At 38.7% G+C, this 20,260-nt stretch overlaps 2 protein-coding genes across 4 annotated transcripts; both read left to right on the top strand.

Annotated features, from left to right (window-relative positions):
• Positions 1–4,397: 4,397 nt before the first annotated feature.
• On the top strand, positions 4,398–11,174 carry LOC144534095 (cell adhesion molecule 4-like). Of its 3 annotated transcripts, none has more exons than XM_078275810.1 (5): positions 4,398–4,754; positions 5,616–5,888; positions 6,024–6,353; positions 6,635–6,883; positions 7,646–8,216. In XM_078275810.1, the coding sequence occupies exons 1-5, from the start codon at positions 4,682–4,684 to the stop codon at positions 7,675–7,677; spliced, it is 957 nt and encodes a 318-aa protein (XP_078131936.1). In that variant the 5' UTR covers positions 4,398–4,681; the 3' UTR covers positions 7,678–8,216. The 3 variants fall into 3 exon arrangements, with proteins under 3 accessions (XP_078131936.1, XP_078131926.1, XP_078131944.1); XM_078275800.1 differs by lacking the exon at positions 7,646–8,216 and adding an exon at positions 8,850–11,174 and having other exon boundaries at positions 4,403–4,754; XM_078275818.1 differs by lacking the exons at positions 5,616–5,888; positions 7,646–8,216 and adding an exon at positions 8,850–11,174 and having other exon boundaries at positions 4,403–4,754.
• A 2,230-nt stretch (positions 11,175–13,404) lies between these two features.
• LOC144534088 (cell adhesion molecule 4-like) lies at positions 13,405–19,190 on the top strand. The gene is made up of 5 exons (XM_078275787.1): positions 13,405–13,715; positions 14,539–14,811; positions 14,907–15,236; positions 17,569–17,817; positions 18,008–19,190. The coding sequence occupies exons 1-5, from the start codon at positions 13,643–13,645 to the stop codon at positions 18,178–18,180; spliced, it is 1,098 nt and encodes a 365-aa protein (XP_078131913.1). The 5' UTR covers positions 13,405–13,642; the 3' UTR covers positions 18,181–19,190.
• Positions 19,191–20,260: the final 1,070 nt, after the last annotated feature.

The raw sequence follows: 20,260 nt of genomic DNA, 5'->3' as shown, positions 1-20,260 counted from the left end.
TTTGCTCTCATCAGTCCCCAGAATGTTGCCCCACTTCTCCTTTGGCCAGTCAATGTGTCCTTTGGCAAATTTCAATCTATTCAGTATGTCTTTTTTTCAGCAATGGGACTTTGCGGGGGCTTCTAGCTGATAGCTTTGCTTCACGTAGCCTTCTTCTGATCGTAACCGTACTCACAGGTAACTTTAAGTCTTTTTTGATTTTCCTGGCGCTGATCATTGGTTGAGCATTTGCCATTTTGGCTATTCTTCGATCCATTCGTATGGTAGTTGACTGTTTTTTTCCCACGTCGTTCAGGCTTTGGATGCCATTTCAAGGCATTTGAAATCATTTTGGCTGAGCAGCCTATAATTTTCCCCTCTCCAATCAACTTTTTAATCAAGTCCGCTGTTCCTCAGCGCAATGTCTGGAACGCCCCATTTTGCTTAGTATTTCAGTGTGAAATGCATTGTAACCAGCATGCACAACATTTGCTTCCTTCCTTCCTTAAATATGGGCCATAATTGACACCTGTTTCTTCACAGAATCAATAACCTCACTAATTGAACACAACGCTGCTATTATTTTGAACATGCCCCTTTCAATTACAGATTCAATTACACAGAATGAGCAGCATGCATGTCATGACTGTTGGTTTTCTATGACTCTACAACACTTACTAGTCAATTATTTGCCATGTAGAAATATCACTTCTACCAAAAGATTTGATTTATGAGGTTAGTGATGTTGGACTGCTATTATTTTGAACACAACTGTGTGTGTGTGTGTATGTATGTATATATATATATATATATATACACACAGGTGCTGGTCATATAATTAGAATATCATGAAAAAAGTTGATTTATTTCAGTAATTCCATTCAAAAAGTGAAACTTGTATAATGTATACATTCATTCCACACAGACTGATATATTTCAAGTGTTTATTTCTTTTACTTTTGATGATTAGAACTGACAACTAATGAAAACCCCAAATTCAGTATCTCAGAAAATTAGAATATTGTGACAAGGTTGAATATTGAAGACACCTGGTGCCACACTCTAATCAGCTGATTAACTCAAAACACCTGCAAAGGCCTTTAAATGGTCTCTCAGTCTAGTTCTGTAGGCTACACAATCATGGGGAAGACTGCTGACTTGACAGCTGTCCAAAAGACGACCATTGACACCTTGGACAAGGAGGGCAAGACACAAAAAGCTCATTGCTAAAGAGGCTGGCTGTTCACAGAGCTCTGTGTCCAAGCACATTGATAGAGAGGCGAAGGGAAGGAAAAGATGTGGTAGAAAAAAGTGTACAAGCAATAGGGATAACTGCACCGGAGAGGATTGTGAAACAAAACCCATTAAAAAATGTGGGGGGAGATTCACAAGGAGTGGACTGCAGCTGGAGTCAGTGCTTCAAGAACCACCACGCACAGACGTAAGCAAGACATGGGTTTCAGCTGTCGCATTCCTTGTGTCAAGCCACTCCTGAACAAGACACAGCGTCAGAAGCGTCTCGCCTGGGCTAAAGACAAAAAGGACTGGACTGCTGCTGAGTGGTCCAAAGTTATGTTCGCTGATGAAAGTACATTTTGCATTTCCTTTGGAAATCAAGGTCCCAGAGTCTGGAGGAAGAGAGGAGAGGCACAGAATCCACGTTGCTTGAAGTCCAGTGTAAAGTTTCCACAGTCAGTGATGGTTTGGGGTGCCATGTCATCTGCTGGTGTTGGTCCGCTGTGTTTTCTGAGGTCCAGGGACAACGCAGCCGTCTACCAGGAAGTTTTAGAGCACTTCATGATTCCTGCTGCTGACCAACTTTATGGAGCTGCAGATTTCATTTTCCAACAGGATTTGGCACCTGCACAAAGTGCCAAAGCTACCAGTACCTGGTTTAAGGACCATGGTATCCCTGTTCTTAATTGGCCAGCAAACTCGCCTGACCTTAACCCCATAGAAAGTCTATGGGGTATTGTGAAGAGGACGATGCGATGCGCCAGACCCAACAATGCAGAAGAGCTGAAGGCCACTATCAGAGCGACCTGGGCTCTCATAACACCTGAGCAGTGCCACAGACTGATCGACTCCATGCCACGCCGCATTGCTGCAGTAATTCAGGCAAAAGGAGCCCCAACTAAGTATTGAGTGCTGTACATGCTCATACTTTTCATGTTCATACTTTTCAGTTGGCCAACATCTCTAAAAATCCTTTTTTGTATTGGTCATAAGTAATGTTCTAATTTTCTGAGATACTGAATTTGGGATTTTCATTGTCAGTTATAATCATCACAATTAAAAGAAATTAACATTTGGAAATATATCACTCTGTGTGTGATGAATGAAGATAATATACCAATTTCACTTTTTGAATGGAATTACTGAAATAAATCAACTTTTTAATGATATTCTAATTATATGACCAGCACGTGTATGTATGTATGTCTGTGTACATACATACACTACCGGTCAAAAGTTTGGGGTCACTTAGAAATTTCCATTCCAGACAGAATACCAGCTGAGATCAGTTGCATTGTTTTTTTTTTTTAAACAGGGCAGCAGATTACATTATGTGTTTACATAATTGCAAAAGGATTCTCCAATGTTGTAGACAGAAGTGGCTGAAATCCATGCTTTTTGGTCTAAATGTCATACCCAAATTAAAAGTGGTACAGCTCCCATATACTCTGACACTCTGGAGTGAGCCTGACATCATCGGAAAGGTGATTGATGTGGGTGTTTGTGTATTTGAGAAGTGTTGTATTTTGTAGTTTTTTTTTGGCTTTTTTCTTTGCACTTTTCAAATGGAAATAAAAAAACAGACATATCTGTAGAAACAAAATCATAGAAAATCCATGTTTGAGTCTTTTGGCTTCTGGATTCTTTCTGTAGTAAGCTGAGACATGTGGCTATGGCCTTGTGCTGTCTGTATCTCACCAGATGTGTTTACAGGAGTGTATTTTAATCATTTTACAGATGTATGACTTGGATGGAAATAAAAAACCTCCATTCTAGCCTCTGTAACTCTGTCAGTAAGGCTGAGAATCACCCTGACACTTGTAACAAAAACTTGAGTGTTTCCTTTCCAGTGATATCAGCCTCACCCCAGAGTGTCAGAGTATATGGGAGCTGTACCACTTTTCATTTGGGTATGACGTTTAGACCAAAAAGCATGGATTTCAAGCGTTTCTTTTCAGCTGGTATTCTGTCTATAATGGAGTGGAATGGAAATTTCTAAGTGACCCCAAACTTTTGACCGGTTGTATGTGTGTGTATGTATGTATGTGTATATATATATATATATATATAAAAACACACATATATTATGCAGTTGTTAGGGTATGAGCACTGGTGAAGGATAAGAGAATTGTAGAGTGCCGTGCCCAGTATTCATGGGAGGGCTCTCATGAAACTGAGCGATAAAGATCACCGGGAAGTTGAGGAATGTTGGCGTCGAACCCTCGTCGACTTCAACCTGCGGCCCTTTGCTGCGTGTTGTTCCCCTCTCTCCCTCTTTCATGTCTTCAGCTGTCCTGTCAAAATAAAGGCCTAAAATGAATAAATCTAAATATATATAGGTATGAGCATCCTGGTGAATGATAAATAAGAAGAGAATTGTAGAGTGCCGTGCCCAGTATTCATGGGAGGGCTCTCATGAAACTGAGCGATAAAGATCACCGGGAAGTTGAGGAATGTCGGCTTAAAGCTCTGCACTCCAAACTGTTTCCACATGATATATGCACAAAATACTTCCTCTACTTTGAAGTACCAAACTTTTGTTCCTTGTGTGTAGAGCACCTATAGGCCTATCGATATTATGCGCATAGATTAATATATCTGTATGTGATAACTTGGTAGTTCTGTGATAGTCCTAAACTAGGGCAATTACCCGGAATGGCAAGTCAATCTATAGGCATGCCAAATACACATATACACAGTAAAACCTTTGGCTTTAAGGGTCTGTTACCCAAATTTAAATAGGCCTACCTACATTTGTTTTTAGATTGCTTGGATATGCTTGTGGTCCTGAAAACATTGAACAAAATTTAAACAATGTAGCTTTCTTTATTTGATCATAACGGTAACACTTTACAATAAGGTACACAAAAAAATAGGTAGTTAATGATTACTTACTGTTTTTGAAAGAGTAATGAATGATTAGTTACTGTTTTTGAAAGAGTAACGAATGATTAGTTACTGTTTTTCAGAAGGGTAGTTACTGTTTTTTGAAAGAGTAATGAATGATTAGTTACTCTTTCAAAAAACAGTAACTAATCATTCGTTACTCTTTCAAAAACAGTAACTACCCTTCTGAAAAACATTAACTAATCATTCGTTACTCTTTCAAAAACTAACTAATCATTAACTACCTATTTTTTGTGTACCTTATTGTAAAGTGTTACCAAGATTTTTCTAGTGTGTGGATGTGACAGACCTGTAGAGTAAAGATAATAGAGTTAGCACTCTGATTATGTAAAGTCTCTTTGAAATGAATCTAGAAGGTGATGTAAAAACTACCACACTTTCACTTTTAAGACTGAAAGGATGTCTATGAAAAAACTTCGAGAGGATGTGTGGTGTGAAAACAAGCTGCGCTGCCAACATCCTTTGACTACAATAGAAAACGGAGTGGACTCATTTAATTCCTGACCATCTTTGGGCGACGTTTTTTGTTAGTTGTTGTACAAAGAAATAACTGGGAATAATGTTTTTCCGTTTCATTCTTCTGGTTGTTTCTTTGATGGGTTTCCTGCACAGCTTCCATATGTCCATCTGTGGTAAGTGAATCTGTATTTCCCCTAAAAAAAATGCCATTATTCCTAGCAGACTATTTCCTGTAAATGGGATTATGATTTCCTAAAATTATCTGTTCTGGTTGAACTACACTGAATCGTGTCTTACAAACTCAGATGTACATTTACAATTCACAACATGCTTTAATATGAAAGAATTGTCTAAGTGTTGTATTACGTTTTTGTATTTTCTGTCCAGCGCCTTTATTTTTAGGTCATGTTTGACTTTTCTTTTTTTGTGATTCCTTAGGGCATTCATGCTTTTGTATTTGTATTCTTAGTATTTTGTTGTGCTGAACAAATGAAGTTATATTAATATTTGATCAGAAACAAGCACATATCAAGAAATACTATACAACAGTAGCTCTGAGTCATGTGCATATGCAGTGATCAAGCCATGAAGTTGTGTACCAAGCTTCATTGATATTTGTATAGCTATCGTCTGGCATAAGCACCTTGCTAGAAAGGATCACATCGCCATCAGAGCAAAACTGAGTTAAGAGTTAACATCAGATACCTCAACATTCATATATTCAATAACACAGATGCAGGCGGAAGCATTTTCCTCATTAAAGACATGACACGACACATGCCAATGTATAAAGGTATTCATCCTCATTTTGGTAGCTCTCAGGGTGTATACATGTTCAAAATGATAAACATTTTATCATTACAATTAAACTCAATATAACCATGTTAACCAGCTGATATTTATCATATTAGAATGTTCGAAATGTTTTTGTACGGAAGGACAGATTTGTAAGTGCTTTCAAAGTGCATCTGATTGTTCATTCCACAACGAGCTGTTTAAAAGCAATATTGTCTAATTGAATGTCTGTGTTACAGGTCAAACCTGTGTAGATAAACCTGTGTTCACTCCAACCAGACTGGTAGTGAAGCATGGTGACCCAACCTCTGCCAGCTGCTCTGTATGTCAGCATGCTTGCCTCGTTAACGGCACCAAATCTGATCTGGAGAAAAATATTGGAGACACATCAATAAACGGAACCACAATTTTATGGACGGTTAAAAGACTGACTGAATGGCAGCCATCTCCCATTTGCTATTACAGCAATTCTGCTTACCAGTGTTGTAGCACCCTGAATGTAACTGTGTACCGTAAGTAAACACAAAAGAACTGTTGTTAGTGATGATTTAATGAGTAATAAAGCAAATGGGTACATATAGGTAGTTTATATTCTTTCCTGTTGTTACTTAATGTTTGCCTGCATGTCTCTCTGTTTGCCTCCACAGAGCCTCCAGACAGTGTGTCCATCAGCTTTGTTAATCACACTGGGCCGATGTTGGAGGGGCATCAGTACACTCTGCAGTGTACAGTACAGGACGTTGCTCCTGTTGACCACCTCATTGTGACATTCTACAGAGGACAGACAGCGCTGGGTCAACTGCAGTCCAACAACACAGAGAAGAAACCAGTGACTGAGATCTTCTCTTTGAACATCACACCCAGTAAAGAAGATGATGGAGGCCGGTTCTGGTGTGAAGCAAAGCTAAAACTGGGACCTGATGGACCACAGCTCCCTCCAGTGGTGACGTCAGAAAACATCACTGCCACTGTGCACTGTGAGTCTGACAAGAAAAATAAACACACTTTGACACCCTTCATTGTCATGTTGGCAACTTTTACAATGATGGAAGAAGCATTTTGATCTGCTATGTAAAGCCGCTCTAATCAATATTTTTAGGCTACATTAGCAATGGGCATGACTGCTGGTATGTGAAAGGGTTAGCTAGTACAATGTATTGTATATCTACATCAATGAAAAATCTGTTTAAATTTCAAAATTGTGCCCATGTTACTGTAATGACATGTTGTGTCTCTTCCTCACTTAATCCACACACAGATAAGCCTCAACTAAAGTCATCACATTCAGATCTAATCACTGTCGCAGAAGGAAACTCTCTACAACTGAACTGCTCGGCTGTGGGAAACCCCAGCCCCTTGTACACGTGGAAATCACCTATCCATTCCTACTCCAATGGCAGCGTTCTCACTATCGACTCTGTAACGTCTGCGGATAAAGGGCAGTACACCTGTTCTGTCAGCAACCATGTGGGGACTGCCACTGTGACGTTTAATGTGGATGTCGAAGGTGAGTTCAAACTTAAACTTGTCCTTTTTTTTTTAACCTAAAGCTCTGATTCGGCTCTGTTTGCACTCATCTACAATTGAGTGCGTTTTTAAAAACGCCCTGACAGCAGGAGTTGTGTGTTGGCCTATATGCGACACTTGGTATTTGCATAGTCCTATAATCTATCTTGTTAGCGTTATGGAGCAGCCATAGAGCCCCAAATCTGACAAAAGGCAGTAAAAAATGATTGCACGACTCAAAAATATTTGATACCAATAAATAACACTGATTTAATTCCCTTTAACGTCCAATTATTTGGGAGGTAACACTTTACAATAACAATAAGGTACACAAAAATGTAAGTAATTACTGAGGAACGAATGGTTAATTAATGATTAGTTACTGACTGACTGGGATTCAAGCCCTATTGATTAGCTTAATGAGTAACGAATGGTTAGCTAATGATTAGCTAACCATTCGTTACTCATTCATTTTACAGTAGCTACCAGTCTGTTTACCAGTAACTAATCATTAGTGAAACATTTCTTTAAATATTTACAATTAAGAAGTTATTTCCAAATTTAAACAGATAATGTGTATACCGCCCTTATCAATACTTGAGGAAATAACTGTTGGGAATTTGGGAGAGAAGGGCCACGTATCTAAATACTGCAATATGTTGGTGGCACACTGTACAGAATCAACAATAGATAAAGTTAATGCTTGGAAAATTGATATACACGAGGATATTGATGATGTGATCGCTGTCACATGCTGGGGCAGTGGGACGAAGGTTGCAGACACCAACAGACTGAACAAACTGATCAGGAGGGCTGGTGATGTCGTGGGGGAGGAGCTGGACACATTGACGACCGTGGCTGAGAGGAGGATGCTGTCCAGGCTTCAGTCCATCTTGGATAATGTCTCACACCCTCTTTACGACACACTGGCCCAGCAGAGGAGCACCTTCAGCAGAAGACTCCTCTCACCCAGATGCACCACAGAGTGCCACAGGAAATCTTTCCTGCCTGTGGTCATTAAACTTTACAACGCCTCCCTCAGAGAGTCACACCCCCCCTCTCTGTAATCATCTCATCTCAAACATAGACAACCACTTCTCTTTTTTATTGCACTATAATCATCTTAACATAGACAGTCACTTCTCTTTTTTATTGCACTATTTGCACATTAACATTGTACATTTCATATTTTATATATTATTACTGTATATTTGTTTTTATTATATATGTTAAAAGTCTGGATAATATATGTTGTTTGTATATGTTGTTTGTATACCTGGAGTGGTAACAAAAATAATTTCCCCCTGGGATTATTAAAGTATTTCTGATTCTGATTCTGGTCTGGAAAGACTGACATACATTGCTAAGGGCAAGAGTAAAGATTTTTTTCAGCTCTGGGAACCATATATGTGGATCATCAGAGATGGAAATGTAAGCATTACTTAAAAGGAAGTTGTGGGCAACAAAAGTTTTATTTTTATCTTGCTATATAGGACTGTTTGATTTTTGTGCAAATTAAATGTGTATGCGTGTGTGTGTTTGTGTATGTGGGTAGAGATGTATGTCTAGGTAATGTTTGGTCTCAAATGGCTGTATTGTTATTGTATTCTGTTCGATGTCATGCAAAATATTGAGAAAATTCTATTAGACATATTGGAAAACCAAAAACGAATCATTAGTGTTTGAATCACAGTCAATCAGTAACTAATCATTAACTAACCATTCGTTACTCATTTGTTCCTCAGTAACTACCTACATTTTTGTGTACCTTATTGTAAAGTGTTACCATTTATGAAAATCAAATAAGACTGAATTTACCAGGCACTGGTAGGTGATACAATAACAATGCACCTGACCAATGAAAAGGTACGAAAGATTTACACAAGAAGAAACCATAGTTAATGTCAGTCCTTCATTCAAAAATGTTGATTGATAGACTCACAAGTCAACTTTCTATTTGTCCATAGGTTTGAAGTCAACCTCAACCAGACTGCCGCCAACAACTACCACTTCAACCACAACAACCACACAGAAAACAACCGTACCGAACTGCAGCACCAGTAGCATACTGCTTCACAGGTCCATGTGTTTTGTGCTTTTATTCTCTGCTCTGGTTTGAGTTCATTCCTAGAGAACATAAGCGGTTTGTTTCTAGAGCAATAGCAGTTCATATTGTTGCCACTGAACAATACAATAGCATAATAAAAGGTATTTTATCCATGTCCTACATAGCTCACATTTGATGCCTGTTGTGTGAGAACGCTTACAATGTACTGTAATACTCATTGTTAACCAGAGTGTCGGCATTTCCCAGTGGTTTCATTGAAATAAATAAACTCAAACAGTTCTGACCAAAGGGGCAAATATTAATGTGCTGATGGCAGCACAACTTTTCCATTTAGTTTCACAACTTGTTTTTCTTAGAATTCTGCCGCCAGCGTTTAGTTTCTGGAGCAACCCCTACTGGCACAGTTCCATTGAAATAAAAAAAGACAGTCCAAGTGAAAATGTATCGATGTGTTATCGATCTTTTCATCTTACTCTCTGCAAGAAAGCAGTTACCCGTATCATTCAACATGAATGTCTAGGGTGAGTTCATAGTTATAGCATACCTGCCCCCCAGGGTTATGATCATTTAGTGAATCACTGAAACGCAACTATACTGTTCTCAAAATTACTTTCTTGCTGCTTTATAATTCCTATACTGCAATGTTCCCTCTTTTTTCCTATTGTTTTGATATTTTAAAATGTGATAAATTGACATCAGTTTTCAAAATAGACTGTAAGAAGGCAGCCTGTTGTGATGCAAAGCACTTTTCACAATGTAATACTGTTATTTTACCACTAGATGATGTTAGCAAGCAAAGTAAGCAATTTTAAAAATGAACATTTCTGCCCTTCTATCTTTGTCAAATCCGAACCAAAGCTGTAACTTCCGCCTAGGACACTAAAGTCATGTCCTTATATATTTCCCTGGGAATTTAAGGTTTTTAGCAACCTCTTTATATTGTTTAAAGACTCAAACATAGTGAGTAGTTTACAGGCTGATACTAACTAGTAGTAGTTGTGTTTACTTTACTTTAATTGGACTTAGGGGTATATGAACATGTTTCGAACCTTTTCTCACACTGCTAAATGTGTTGAAAATGAATAACTGTGCTTCAATAAATACAGTTTAAACTTAGACAGGTCTCCTAATTTAAGTCAGGGAATATCTGATCAAAGAATAAGAAAGAATAAGCTAGCACAGACCTCACCCCTCTTACCTGTCCAGTTCTCTAGAACTGTTACAAGCCAAAACACACCGGGCGCGTGCGTCGCGCATAGCAGCGTAGCGCAGCTATTTTTATTTTACATTACATTATATGTCATTTAGCTGACGCTTTTATCCAAAGCGACTTACATTTGCTATATATGTCAGAGGTCGCACGCCTCTGGAGCAACTAGGGGTTAAGTGTGTTGCTCAGGGACACACTGGTTGATGTATCTCAGTGGGAATCGACAGCGTATGTGTCAAGCTAGGCAGGTAATCACATACAGGAAGAACACAGTGCAGCCGGATGCTTTACAAAAATAAAACACATTCAAAATATAACACTTTCAGTTTCATGGTTCACTTTGTGACTTTATGAATGGCCTGTGTGTTCCAGCTGTCTGCACTGACACCAAAAGAAAGTCAGGGATTAATATGATATGTCGTAATTCAAGAGTTCAAAGGTTTTCTTTATTACATATACAAGCAATACATGGAGTAAAATACAGTGTGGAATACTTTTTGTGTGAAAAATGAGAATTAGGAAAGATAAATAAAAGGTGAATTCAAAGATTAAAATAATATATTATGTAAAAAATGTACACATGTCATACGTATAGACAAAATGTATGATCAAATGTAAACCTGAGTGCAAATCCACAATGTAGACAATGCAAAGGATTGAAAAGAACAATGTGCCATGGACAAGTGAAGAGTATGATACCTCACAATTCAACTCATTTCAATACTTGTTTATTTATCCCTGTAATATCACAATGTCTGCCTCTCTGCCCTCCTTTAACACATCCCCACTTCCCCCCAGGCCCCTTCATCTGAAATCAAACCTGTATCTCATCTGCTTTTCTTTTTTGCTGGTTCCTAGTTGGATCTGTTGCTTGTTTCTTGACCTGCTCACCTTTAATGCCCCTCTTGGATTTGCTTGTTTGTTTAAGGCTATATGTAACATTCAACGGCTCTAACCTTTACAAACTAGATGTGCAACTGGTAATAAATACATTAATAAATAACTATAAATAGCTATGGTAAGCTGTCATTCATTGTTTGTTTCCTTATAAACATCATGTAAAGATGTACATTGCCACGTAAAATGCTGTCAGGGAGAGAAGTTTTGGTTGCAGAAACAGCCCCTAGTGACGCTGAGACAGTAAAAAACAGTCGTATATTCCCATAATGTCATCATTCGGATTTTGTGTAAGAGTTTTAGAAGATGCAACACTTCTGACTAAACATGACCTCAGTGGATGACAGTAGGCTTCTGAGGTTGGTTCGTCTGAAGATCGGGCTGCTTCTCTGTCCAGTTCAGATGGGGAAGTTTAGTAATACAGAAAAATAACGCACACCAAGGGTTGTAGTGAGGTGGACTTGAAATGAAGAAAAATGTATAACACACTCTGGCTCCATATGCATAGCTCTATTTATTCTGATGACGTTTCTGCCCTCAGGCCTTCTTTAAATCAACAAGTGAAGTTTTGTAACCCTTACCATGAAATCCCCCCCTTTAGGACTTAAATGTCAACGAAGGTCAACTTCCTTTTAATAAACTTCAGCTGCACTACATTTACTTCTGTGTTTCACTTCACTTTACAGAACTGGAAAACCTATTCTAAAAATACGTAGAATAAAAAGAGTATATATTTCACAATAGGGGAATGGCGTGATGTGGACATAAAGCTCAAGTGCATTACTCATTCTTTTTTCATCATTTTTTGTATTATTTTTATATTTTTGAACACACAACATACAGAACAAACAAATACAATCGAACAGGAACCAAAATCCTCACCCACCCCCCCACCCTCTGCGATCTTGAGGAAAACAAAACAAACCAAAATACAAGAAAACAAAAATCACACCTTGCCTAGTCGCTCTCTTCTAATTCTTGTGGATCGATACCTGTGCTGCTGCGTTTCTCCTGCATTGCTCATTTCTGAGTGTAATTTATATCTAAAGACATCTATAAACACTTATTTTGACCTGAGTCCTAAATTGAAAATCAATTACATCGAAGCTGTTACTTTAATTTCAATAAAGATTAAACGGAAAGGCTACTCTGCCAATGTAGAAAATATGTAAAGATAAGAACAAATGGTTCATTAGGTAAATTTAGCACTGGCATTAAACAGAGAGTGGTAATTCACATGAATCCAGAGGAGATAACGGAGTTAAGCATATACACAGGTCCTGGCTCACGTGAGCCAGGACCTGTGTATATGCTTAACTCCCTTATAACCTGTCTCTGTTTATATTAAGTGTCAAACTGTTTATTGCACACCGTCTCCTGCTGCTCCAACTATGTCATTACTGTTAACTGGAATACACCCTTTATCTAAAGAACATGTTCTTAAAGAACATGCAGAGACAAGCTTATAAGGTCAAAGAGTTGTGAAAAACAACAGACTTTGAGGTTAGTCATTGAGTTTTGTATAGCAACTGCCTGTTGAACCTGGTAAACAGCTGAGGTACAGTCTGCCACTTTATTCAGATCAGAGATCATTTACAATATGAAGTAAAGTCACGTTATTTTTATTATTTTTTTTTTATCGTTGGAGCTATTGCTCTGTTTCTGTCGTATTTATGTGTTCGTGCACTAATGTGTTTTTTTTATTATTATTTTTTAACACCGTAGGACTGTTAGAAATTAGTGCTCCGACTGTGGAGGAACAGTTCAACATTTTGGGAAGTAACGTCATTAGCTGTTATTAGCTTATAACTGACCTAAAAAAGCCTAAGTAAATGATGTAGCCTATTGACCCTTTATAAAGAGTGGTTAGTTAGAAAGTGGTTCTGGTAAGGGTTTGTCACTGACATGCAGCATAGGCCTACCCCAGTTCCATGATTGTCTTCTGTTCAAGTTGTGTGGCTCTGTTTTTATTCTAACACCTGCCTCTCTGATATGGAGTCCTGACTTCCTCTGGCTACAAGTAGTGGGGGAGGGGGGCAGAAGAAACTAGAAATAACCATATGTGTGTGTGTGTGTGTGTGTGTGTGTGTGTGTGTGTGTGTGTGTGTGTGTGTGTGTGTGAGATTTCTGAGCATGACTTTTAAAGGAGAGGGCTTTCAGGAAGGAGATAAGAGAAGTCTGCTTCCGTCCCATTAAAATTCCTTAACCAAAAAAAGAGGGCCTACCTAAACTGTGTGGCCTATACCTATACTATAGATATGTCTGTTTATGTGTAGTCTAGCCATACATTGGTATCTTTAGTTCATTTGGTCAGGGGGCTGGCTTTCAGGCTGAATCAGTTTGAGTTTATCAGGGTCATGATGAGTAGGCCATCAGTCATTACGTCTACCAGAATTTCCCCAAAATGCTTCGGAAATCCTGCCTGATAGTTTCAATTTCATTTGTATTTTCATGACGCTCTCTTGGGGGGAACTAATAAGGGAGTGGACTTTTACTTTCAATATCATTCGCACTCTTTTGACTTTGGGCTCAGCCGTAGCTTTATCACATCTCGTTTGCTTACAAGACCCAGGATACTGAAAATAATGTTTTTCTCTGACATATTTTTGGTTGTTTCTTTGATGACCTTTCTGCGGGACTTCCATGTGACCAGTTGTGGTAAGCTCTCCGTATCCGTTGCGGTCTGATAGCGGTTTATCTGCCTCCCTACGTTTTTATCATTATGGGGCGATTAAACATCGACGTGCCATCAAATACAGCTTAGTGTTGAAAAACGTTATCGTATTATTGCTTCAATGAATAAATCGTCTTTATCATGTATGCCTAGATATAGGTTAGCCGTTATTCGTGTTTTCAATAACTTGTTGGTTTTCTTTCCCTATTGTTTAGGCAGTAGCCATATGGTCGTATGGTGTTAGTTCACGTAGCTAGACATGTACAAACCATTTATCTCTCGTTTCTCACATTCTGAATAGTATACTAACAAACGTTGTACAACTTGCCTGCTGTGACAACAGGCTACTGTCATAATTACTGTATGGCCATGCCAAATTACTAGGCTATATTTACCCATCCACTGCTAGACTACAGTCAGTTCACAAAGTCAAACTGGGACAGTATCTTAAAAAACGGTTTGGACTATTGTAATCACAGGAGAATAACCGGCAGACCACGGACAAGGCTACTAGATATATTCTGTGATTGACTATAAATGTAGAAATGCAAATCTAATGATTAGAAAAGCATAACTAGGCTACTTACAAAATTGTGAGTATATGCCAAATAACATTAAAGCTGGACAATGGCTGATGTTGTGTTTTCAGACCATTTTAGGTTGCCTGGCAACATACCATACCAGTAATAAAGTAGAGATAGGCATTCTATATAAGAACAATTTAAATACATTAAATAAATAATGTATGTATCTGATTGCTAGTTTTACAATAAGCTGTTTAAAATCACAACCTTTTTTGTGTTACAGATCAAACCTGTGTAGATAAACCTGTGTTCACTCCAACCAGACTGGTAGTGAAGCATGGTGACCCAACCTCTGCCAGCTGCTCTGTATGTCAGCATGCTTGCCTCGTTAACGGCACCAAATCTGATCTGGAGAAAAATGTTGGAGACACATCAATAAACGGAACCACAATTTTATGGACGGTTAAAAGACTGACTGAATGGCAGCCATCTCCCATTTGCTATTACAGCAATGCTGCTTACCAGTGTTGTAGCACCCTGAATGTAACTGTGTACCGTAAGTAAACCCCAAAAAACAATGTAAGTGATGATGTGATGAGATCATGTGGTTATTGAATGTGTGCCTGCATGTCTCTCTGTTTGCCTCCACAGAGCCTCCAGACAGTGTGTCCATCAGCTTTGTTAATCACACTGGGCCGATGTTGGAGGGGCATCAGTACACTCTGCAGTGTACAGTACAGAACGTTGCTCCTGTTGACCACCTCATTGTGACGTTCTACAAAGGACAGACAGCGCTGGGTCAACTGCAGTCCAACAACACAGAGAAGAAACCAGTGACTGAGATCTTCTCTTTAAACATCACACCCAGTAAAGAAGATGATGGAGGCCGGTTCTGGTGTGAAGCAAAGCTAGAACTGGGACCTGATGGACCACAGCTCCCTCCAGTGGTGACGTCAGAAAACATCACTGCCACTGTGCACTGTGAGTCTGACAAGAAAAATAAACACACTTTGACACCCTTCATTGTCATGTTGGCAACTTTTACAGTGATGGAAGAAGCATTTTGATCTGCTATGTAAAGCCGCTCTAATCAATATTTTTAGGCTATATTAGCAATGGGCATGACTGCTGGTGTGAAAGGGTTAGCTAGTACAATGTATTGTATATCTACATCAATGAAAAATCTGTTTAAATTTCAAAATTGTGCCCATGTTACTGTAATGACATGTTGTGTCTCTTCCTCACTTAATCCACACACAGATAAGCCTCAACTAAAGTCATCACATTCAGATCTAATCACCGTCGCAGAAGGAAACTCTCTACAAGCATTTTGATCTGCTATGTAAAGCCGCTCTAATCAATATTTTTAGGCTACATTAGCAATGGGCATGACTGCTGGTATGTCAAAGGGTTAGCTTGTATGAACCTTCTTGACTCTGCAGGTCCTTTTATCTTTATTGAACTTTATAGTGTCTTTGATCTCATTGTTTTAGTGCCCGCAACATTTCTGTTTGGATTTAGTCTCATCGCTTTCATTAGCATGTTTTCAAGGAAAAAGCAAAAAACAAACAAAAAAAACCCACTGTACACAGGGCCAGTGGTTCTCAACCTGGTGGTCGGGACACCCAAGGGGGTCGCAAGATAATTTCTGGGGGTCATCAGATGGTTGGGGAGAAAAAAGACATATTTTAGACTGGGGAATGCTTTTTACATTATTGTGCGAAGTTTGGTACATTTAATGTGTTATATTCAGAGCTTCATTTGTAAATCAGGAGGTCCTGGAATACAGAAAGGGTGCTGTTCCGGTGGGTCAGGGGGAGAGAACAAGTCCCAAACGCATCAAAAATCCACAGAGCCTGGAGCACATTGGACAAGGCCAGGTGCTAGCTGCTAAAACTAAAAGTAAAGTTAAGAACCACTGCACTAGGCTACCTGTCCTGCACCAAACTGCAGACAGATAACGTTAGCACCTAGCTGGTGAACATGATGGAGCTTTTAGTAAAGTACCAGATATTTCCCTCAGGAGTTTGTGGAGACCAAAACAGAACTTAAAGGAGAGTGAATATTGGACTTCCATTCATCAGCTGGACACGAACACAATTCAAAATAAAGGATAATGTTGCTATGTATCAGTTGGATGTATAAATAGACAGCTATTGCCGACACGTTATCAACTTAAAGGTGATGTCACCTTGTTCAGCAGCTTGTTTTTCCGCTGCAAAAAACAAACAGATATTACGTGTGTCAAAAATTATGTGCTCCCCTACTTTGGTTCAGAATGAAATACCTCAACAAATATTGGATGAATTGCTTTGAAATTTTGTACAAACATTTCATAAAATGAATCCTGACTTTGATATGCCCTGTCATGCCCACGCCACTGTGAGGTTGATATTTATGGTTTTGAGTGAAATCTGTTGTGAAAACTATTGGATGGATTGCCTTAAAATTTGGCATTTGTCTCACCCTTAGAATGAAATGTTACAACTTTGGTGATGACTAATTACTTGCAGAACTAATGACCATTGTGTTTAGTGGCTATAGCAAATGTTAGCATGTTAAACTAACATGGCGAACATGCATGTTAGCATACTGGTGATAACATTTAGCTCAAAGCACCATTACCAGTACAGCCTCTCTGACTCTTAGACTCTTTTAGTCTTGTTATCCTTAACTTCCAGTGAGACTTGTAACGTAACAATAACTCTAGTAGTCTATATCGTTGGACGTTCCACTTTCGGGATTGCTCCGGTGCCGCTGGAAATTCCGCCAGTTGTCAATCTTTTTGGCCGGGTGTCCATCACCTACCGCTTTCTTTGTGTTGGAATTTTAAACTCCGGTCAATTTATGGGGACTATGGTTAACTGCTTCTTAGATCTCTGCATGGTTAAATCGAGACAGCCCGGAATGCTGTGTGGACTAGCCGGACCCTCCTCCTCCGCACTGTGGAGGAAGGTCTGGCAATGCGACACTACTAATACAGTGACAAACCAAAAACATATGAGTGTGAATGTAGCCTAAGATGATCATATGTTTTGTATATAAAATATCAGTCTGCAAAGAAACTATTAACAGCCGTTCCTGTAAATAAAGGTAGCGGATGGAAATGTGAAATCTTTTCCTCTATGTTTTGGAGTGCACTGTAACAGAACCTAAAAAGTGAAGTACAACAGCCTGTTAGGTGCTTTCCACCACTTCTCTTATACATTGTGTTGTATATCTACATCAATGAAAAATCTGTTTAAATTTCAAAATCGTGCCCATGTTACTGTAATGACATGTTGTGTCTCTTCCTCACTTAATCCACACACAGATAAGCCTCAACTAAAGTCATCACATTCAGATCTAATCACTGTCGCAAAAGGAAACTCTCTACAACTGAACTGCTCGGCTGTGGGAAACCCCAGCCCCTTGTACACGTGGAAATCACCTATCCATTCCTACTCCAATGGCAGCGTTCTCACTATCGACTCTGTAACGTCTGCGGATAAAGGGCAGTACACCTGTTCTGTCAGCAACCATGTGGGGACTGCCACTGTGACGTTTAATGTGGATGTCAAAGGTGAGTTTGAAGTGTTGTCAGGTCTTCAGATACTGGAAAGTGTGTGCAATTACATTCTCATAGCAGTTGAGGATTGATTCTGACATGTGAGGAAGGAAGTTCATTGTGACTGTTTTGGTATTTGTCTGACGTATTATATTCTCTGTTCCTTTTTTTTCTTAACCCATCCCCCTCACCCCACTCTCTGCAGTAAGCTACATTGGACTCATTATAGGTGTGATTGCAGCAGTTGCTGTTCTGGTTGTCATCTGTGTAGGAGTTGGATACTCACTTATCTACAAACATAGTCGGATGGGACAATACAACCTGAAGGACGTTTTCCGTTTGCACACAAAACACTCTGCCGTGTCCTCTGTAGAGTAAGTCTGCGGTACGGCATGAAATGTGTATAGTCTGTTTGCATCTTGCTCTCCCTCATGTCCTGTCATGTCACTACTGAAGCTATCTAATGACATAAAATGCCCCAAATCATAAAAAAGGAGTTTAAGTCAAGTTTCAACTTGTGTAACCTAAACTGAATGGAACAAGTCACTAACTCTCTGGCTTTACAGAGGTTTAATTTACTGTAAAGCACAGTGTTACACTTATTAAGGAGATACGTATACAGCTCAGAACAGTTAAAACAAGTATTAAAGAGAATAGAAAATAAAAAAGTTAAAATAGAACACAATAAAATAAAAGATACAGTGCAGTGTAAGAAATGAACAATTACTTTGTTTAATAAAAGGCAGCGTCAAACCAAAAAGTCTTCAGCCTTTAATTTAAAGAACTGAGGATTGCAGCGCACTGTACTTTTCTGGGTGTTTGTTCCAGATATGTAAAAACTGAACGCTGCTTCTCCATGTTTATTTCTGACTCTGGGGACAGAAAGCAGACCCAAAGCCCGAAAATGTCTGGGTATATCATATAATATTATGTGGTGCTTATTTGGCCAATTTTAGCTGAAACCTCCAGTGTGGCTGTTTTACTGTTTCTCTCTGTTGTATTTCAGTTGTGTTACTGTAAAGAACTTCATAACTTTATTTAGAAATGTGTTGTATATATTGTATAAAGCTTAAGAGTAGTACGTGAAATGGCTCACATTGAACTTCACAGTTGTGTGTTAACTCACTGAAAGTGTGTGCCTGACTTCATTTCAACCCACAGACCGAGCAGTTTCCTGTTTCCAGTTGCATTGTGAATGTGCATGTATTTGTTTTGTACATTTGTGTGTATGTGCGCTGTATTGATGTTAGTGACACTGAAAAAGAGGAATGTATACAAGCAACTGTATAATAATGAACTGCTCACTGGAACTTTAATAAGGAAATATAAGGTTTTATCATGTTTATTATTTTGTTTTTTTAAATAAATGACACTTTCTTCATGCTCAATGAGATGCATACAAGTTTCATTGATATTTTATGGCATTTAAAGTACTTGCAAATACATGGAATAAGGTACTGTCAATTAACAGTAATTTAATGGAGACAGTGTCTAAACACCACAATATCAATGTATGTTGAAAAAAATACGACATTATCGGCTTTTTATTTCATAATTGTGTTAAAGCATTTAAGTCACAGACTGGCCTTAGTTTATTTACAGTTATCAGTTACAGTTACAGTTGCCTCATACTATGTGAAAGATGGCAAGTACAGTAAACCCCCAAAGTACTGATGGAATTAGAAGACTTAAATTATTACACTAAACTAGTTGACTCCAACCTCTTAAGGCTTTTTGGATCTCTGAGGCTTTTCCAGGAAATTCCACTGCAGAGGTTCTTTTCAGGGTGGAGTGAGTAAATGCATCCCAGAAATGTTTCACTCCTACTCTTTTCTTCCCCTCCCACCTCTCCTTTCCTAAGAAACTTGGAGTAGATCAGGAGAGGAATGATGAGGAAATGAAAAAACGTACATGAAAAAAGTACTGATAAAGTAGCCCTGTCATAACTGATGAAACCCCTCCCTCAGTATGGTTATCCAACCAGTGTTGATCTAGGCTACATCTCTATCTAAACCTGCTAGGCATTCATTCATTTGATTCTGACAGAGTGGAATTATGGCAGGTCCATCCTTCATGTCCTAGTCCCTGACAGACATGTGTTTAACATTGAAGCTTACATTTTTGCAAGCTTTCACTACATTTACAGTGTGATAACTTGCCCAAAAAATAAACACTTCCTAAAGAAACACCTTTAAAATCCTGGCCTGTAACCTTTACCCAGTGCATCCATGTGTGTGGTGGCAAAAGTCCATGCTTGCAAATTGCAGAAGTCCGGAAACATTTGAATGTTCCTTGTTGTCTCAATAAAACATCCTGCCCAGTATCCGTTCAGGTTCACAGGCTATCTAATCATTTCCTTTACTAAAATCATAAAGGCATTGGAACAAAATGATAAGCTACATTTTATTGTAACAAGTCAGCAAAATCATATGATTAATGTTAAAAACATAACAAACAA

This window comes from Sander vitreus, chromosome 2 (genome assembly GCF_031162955.1).
Source record: "Sander vitreus isolate 19-12246 chromosome 2, sanVit1, whole genome shotgun sequence".
Lineage (NCBI taxonomy): Eukaryota > Metazoa > Chordata > Actinopteri > Perciformes > Percidae > Sander > Sander vitreus.
The sequence above is the reverse complement of the archived record's forward strand: the minus strand, read 5'-3'. Positions and strand labels throughout refer to the sequence as shown.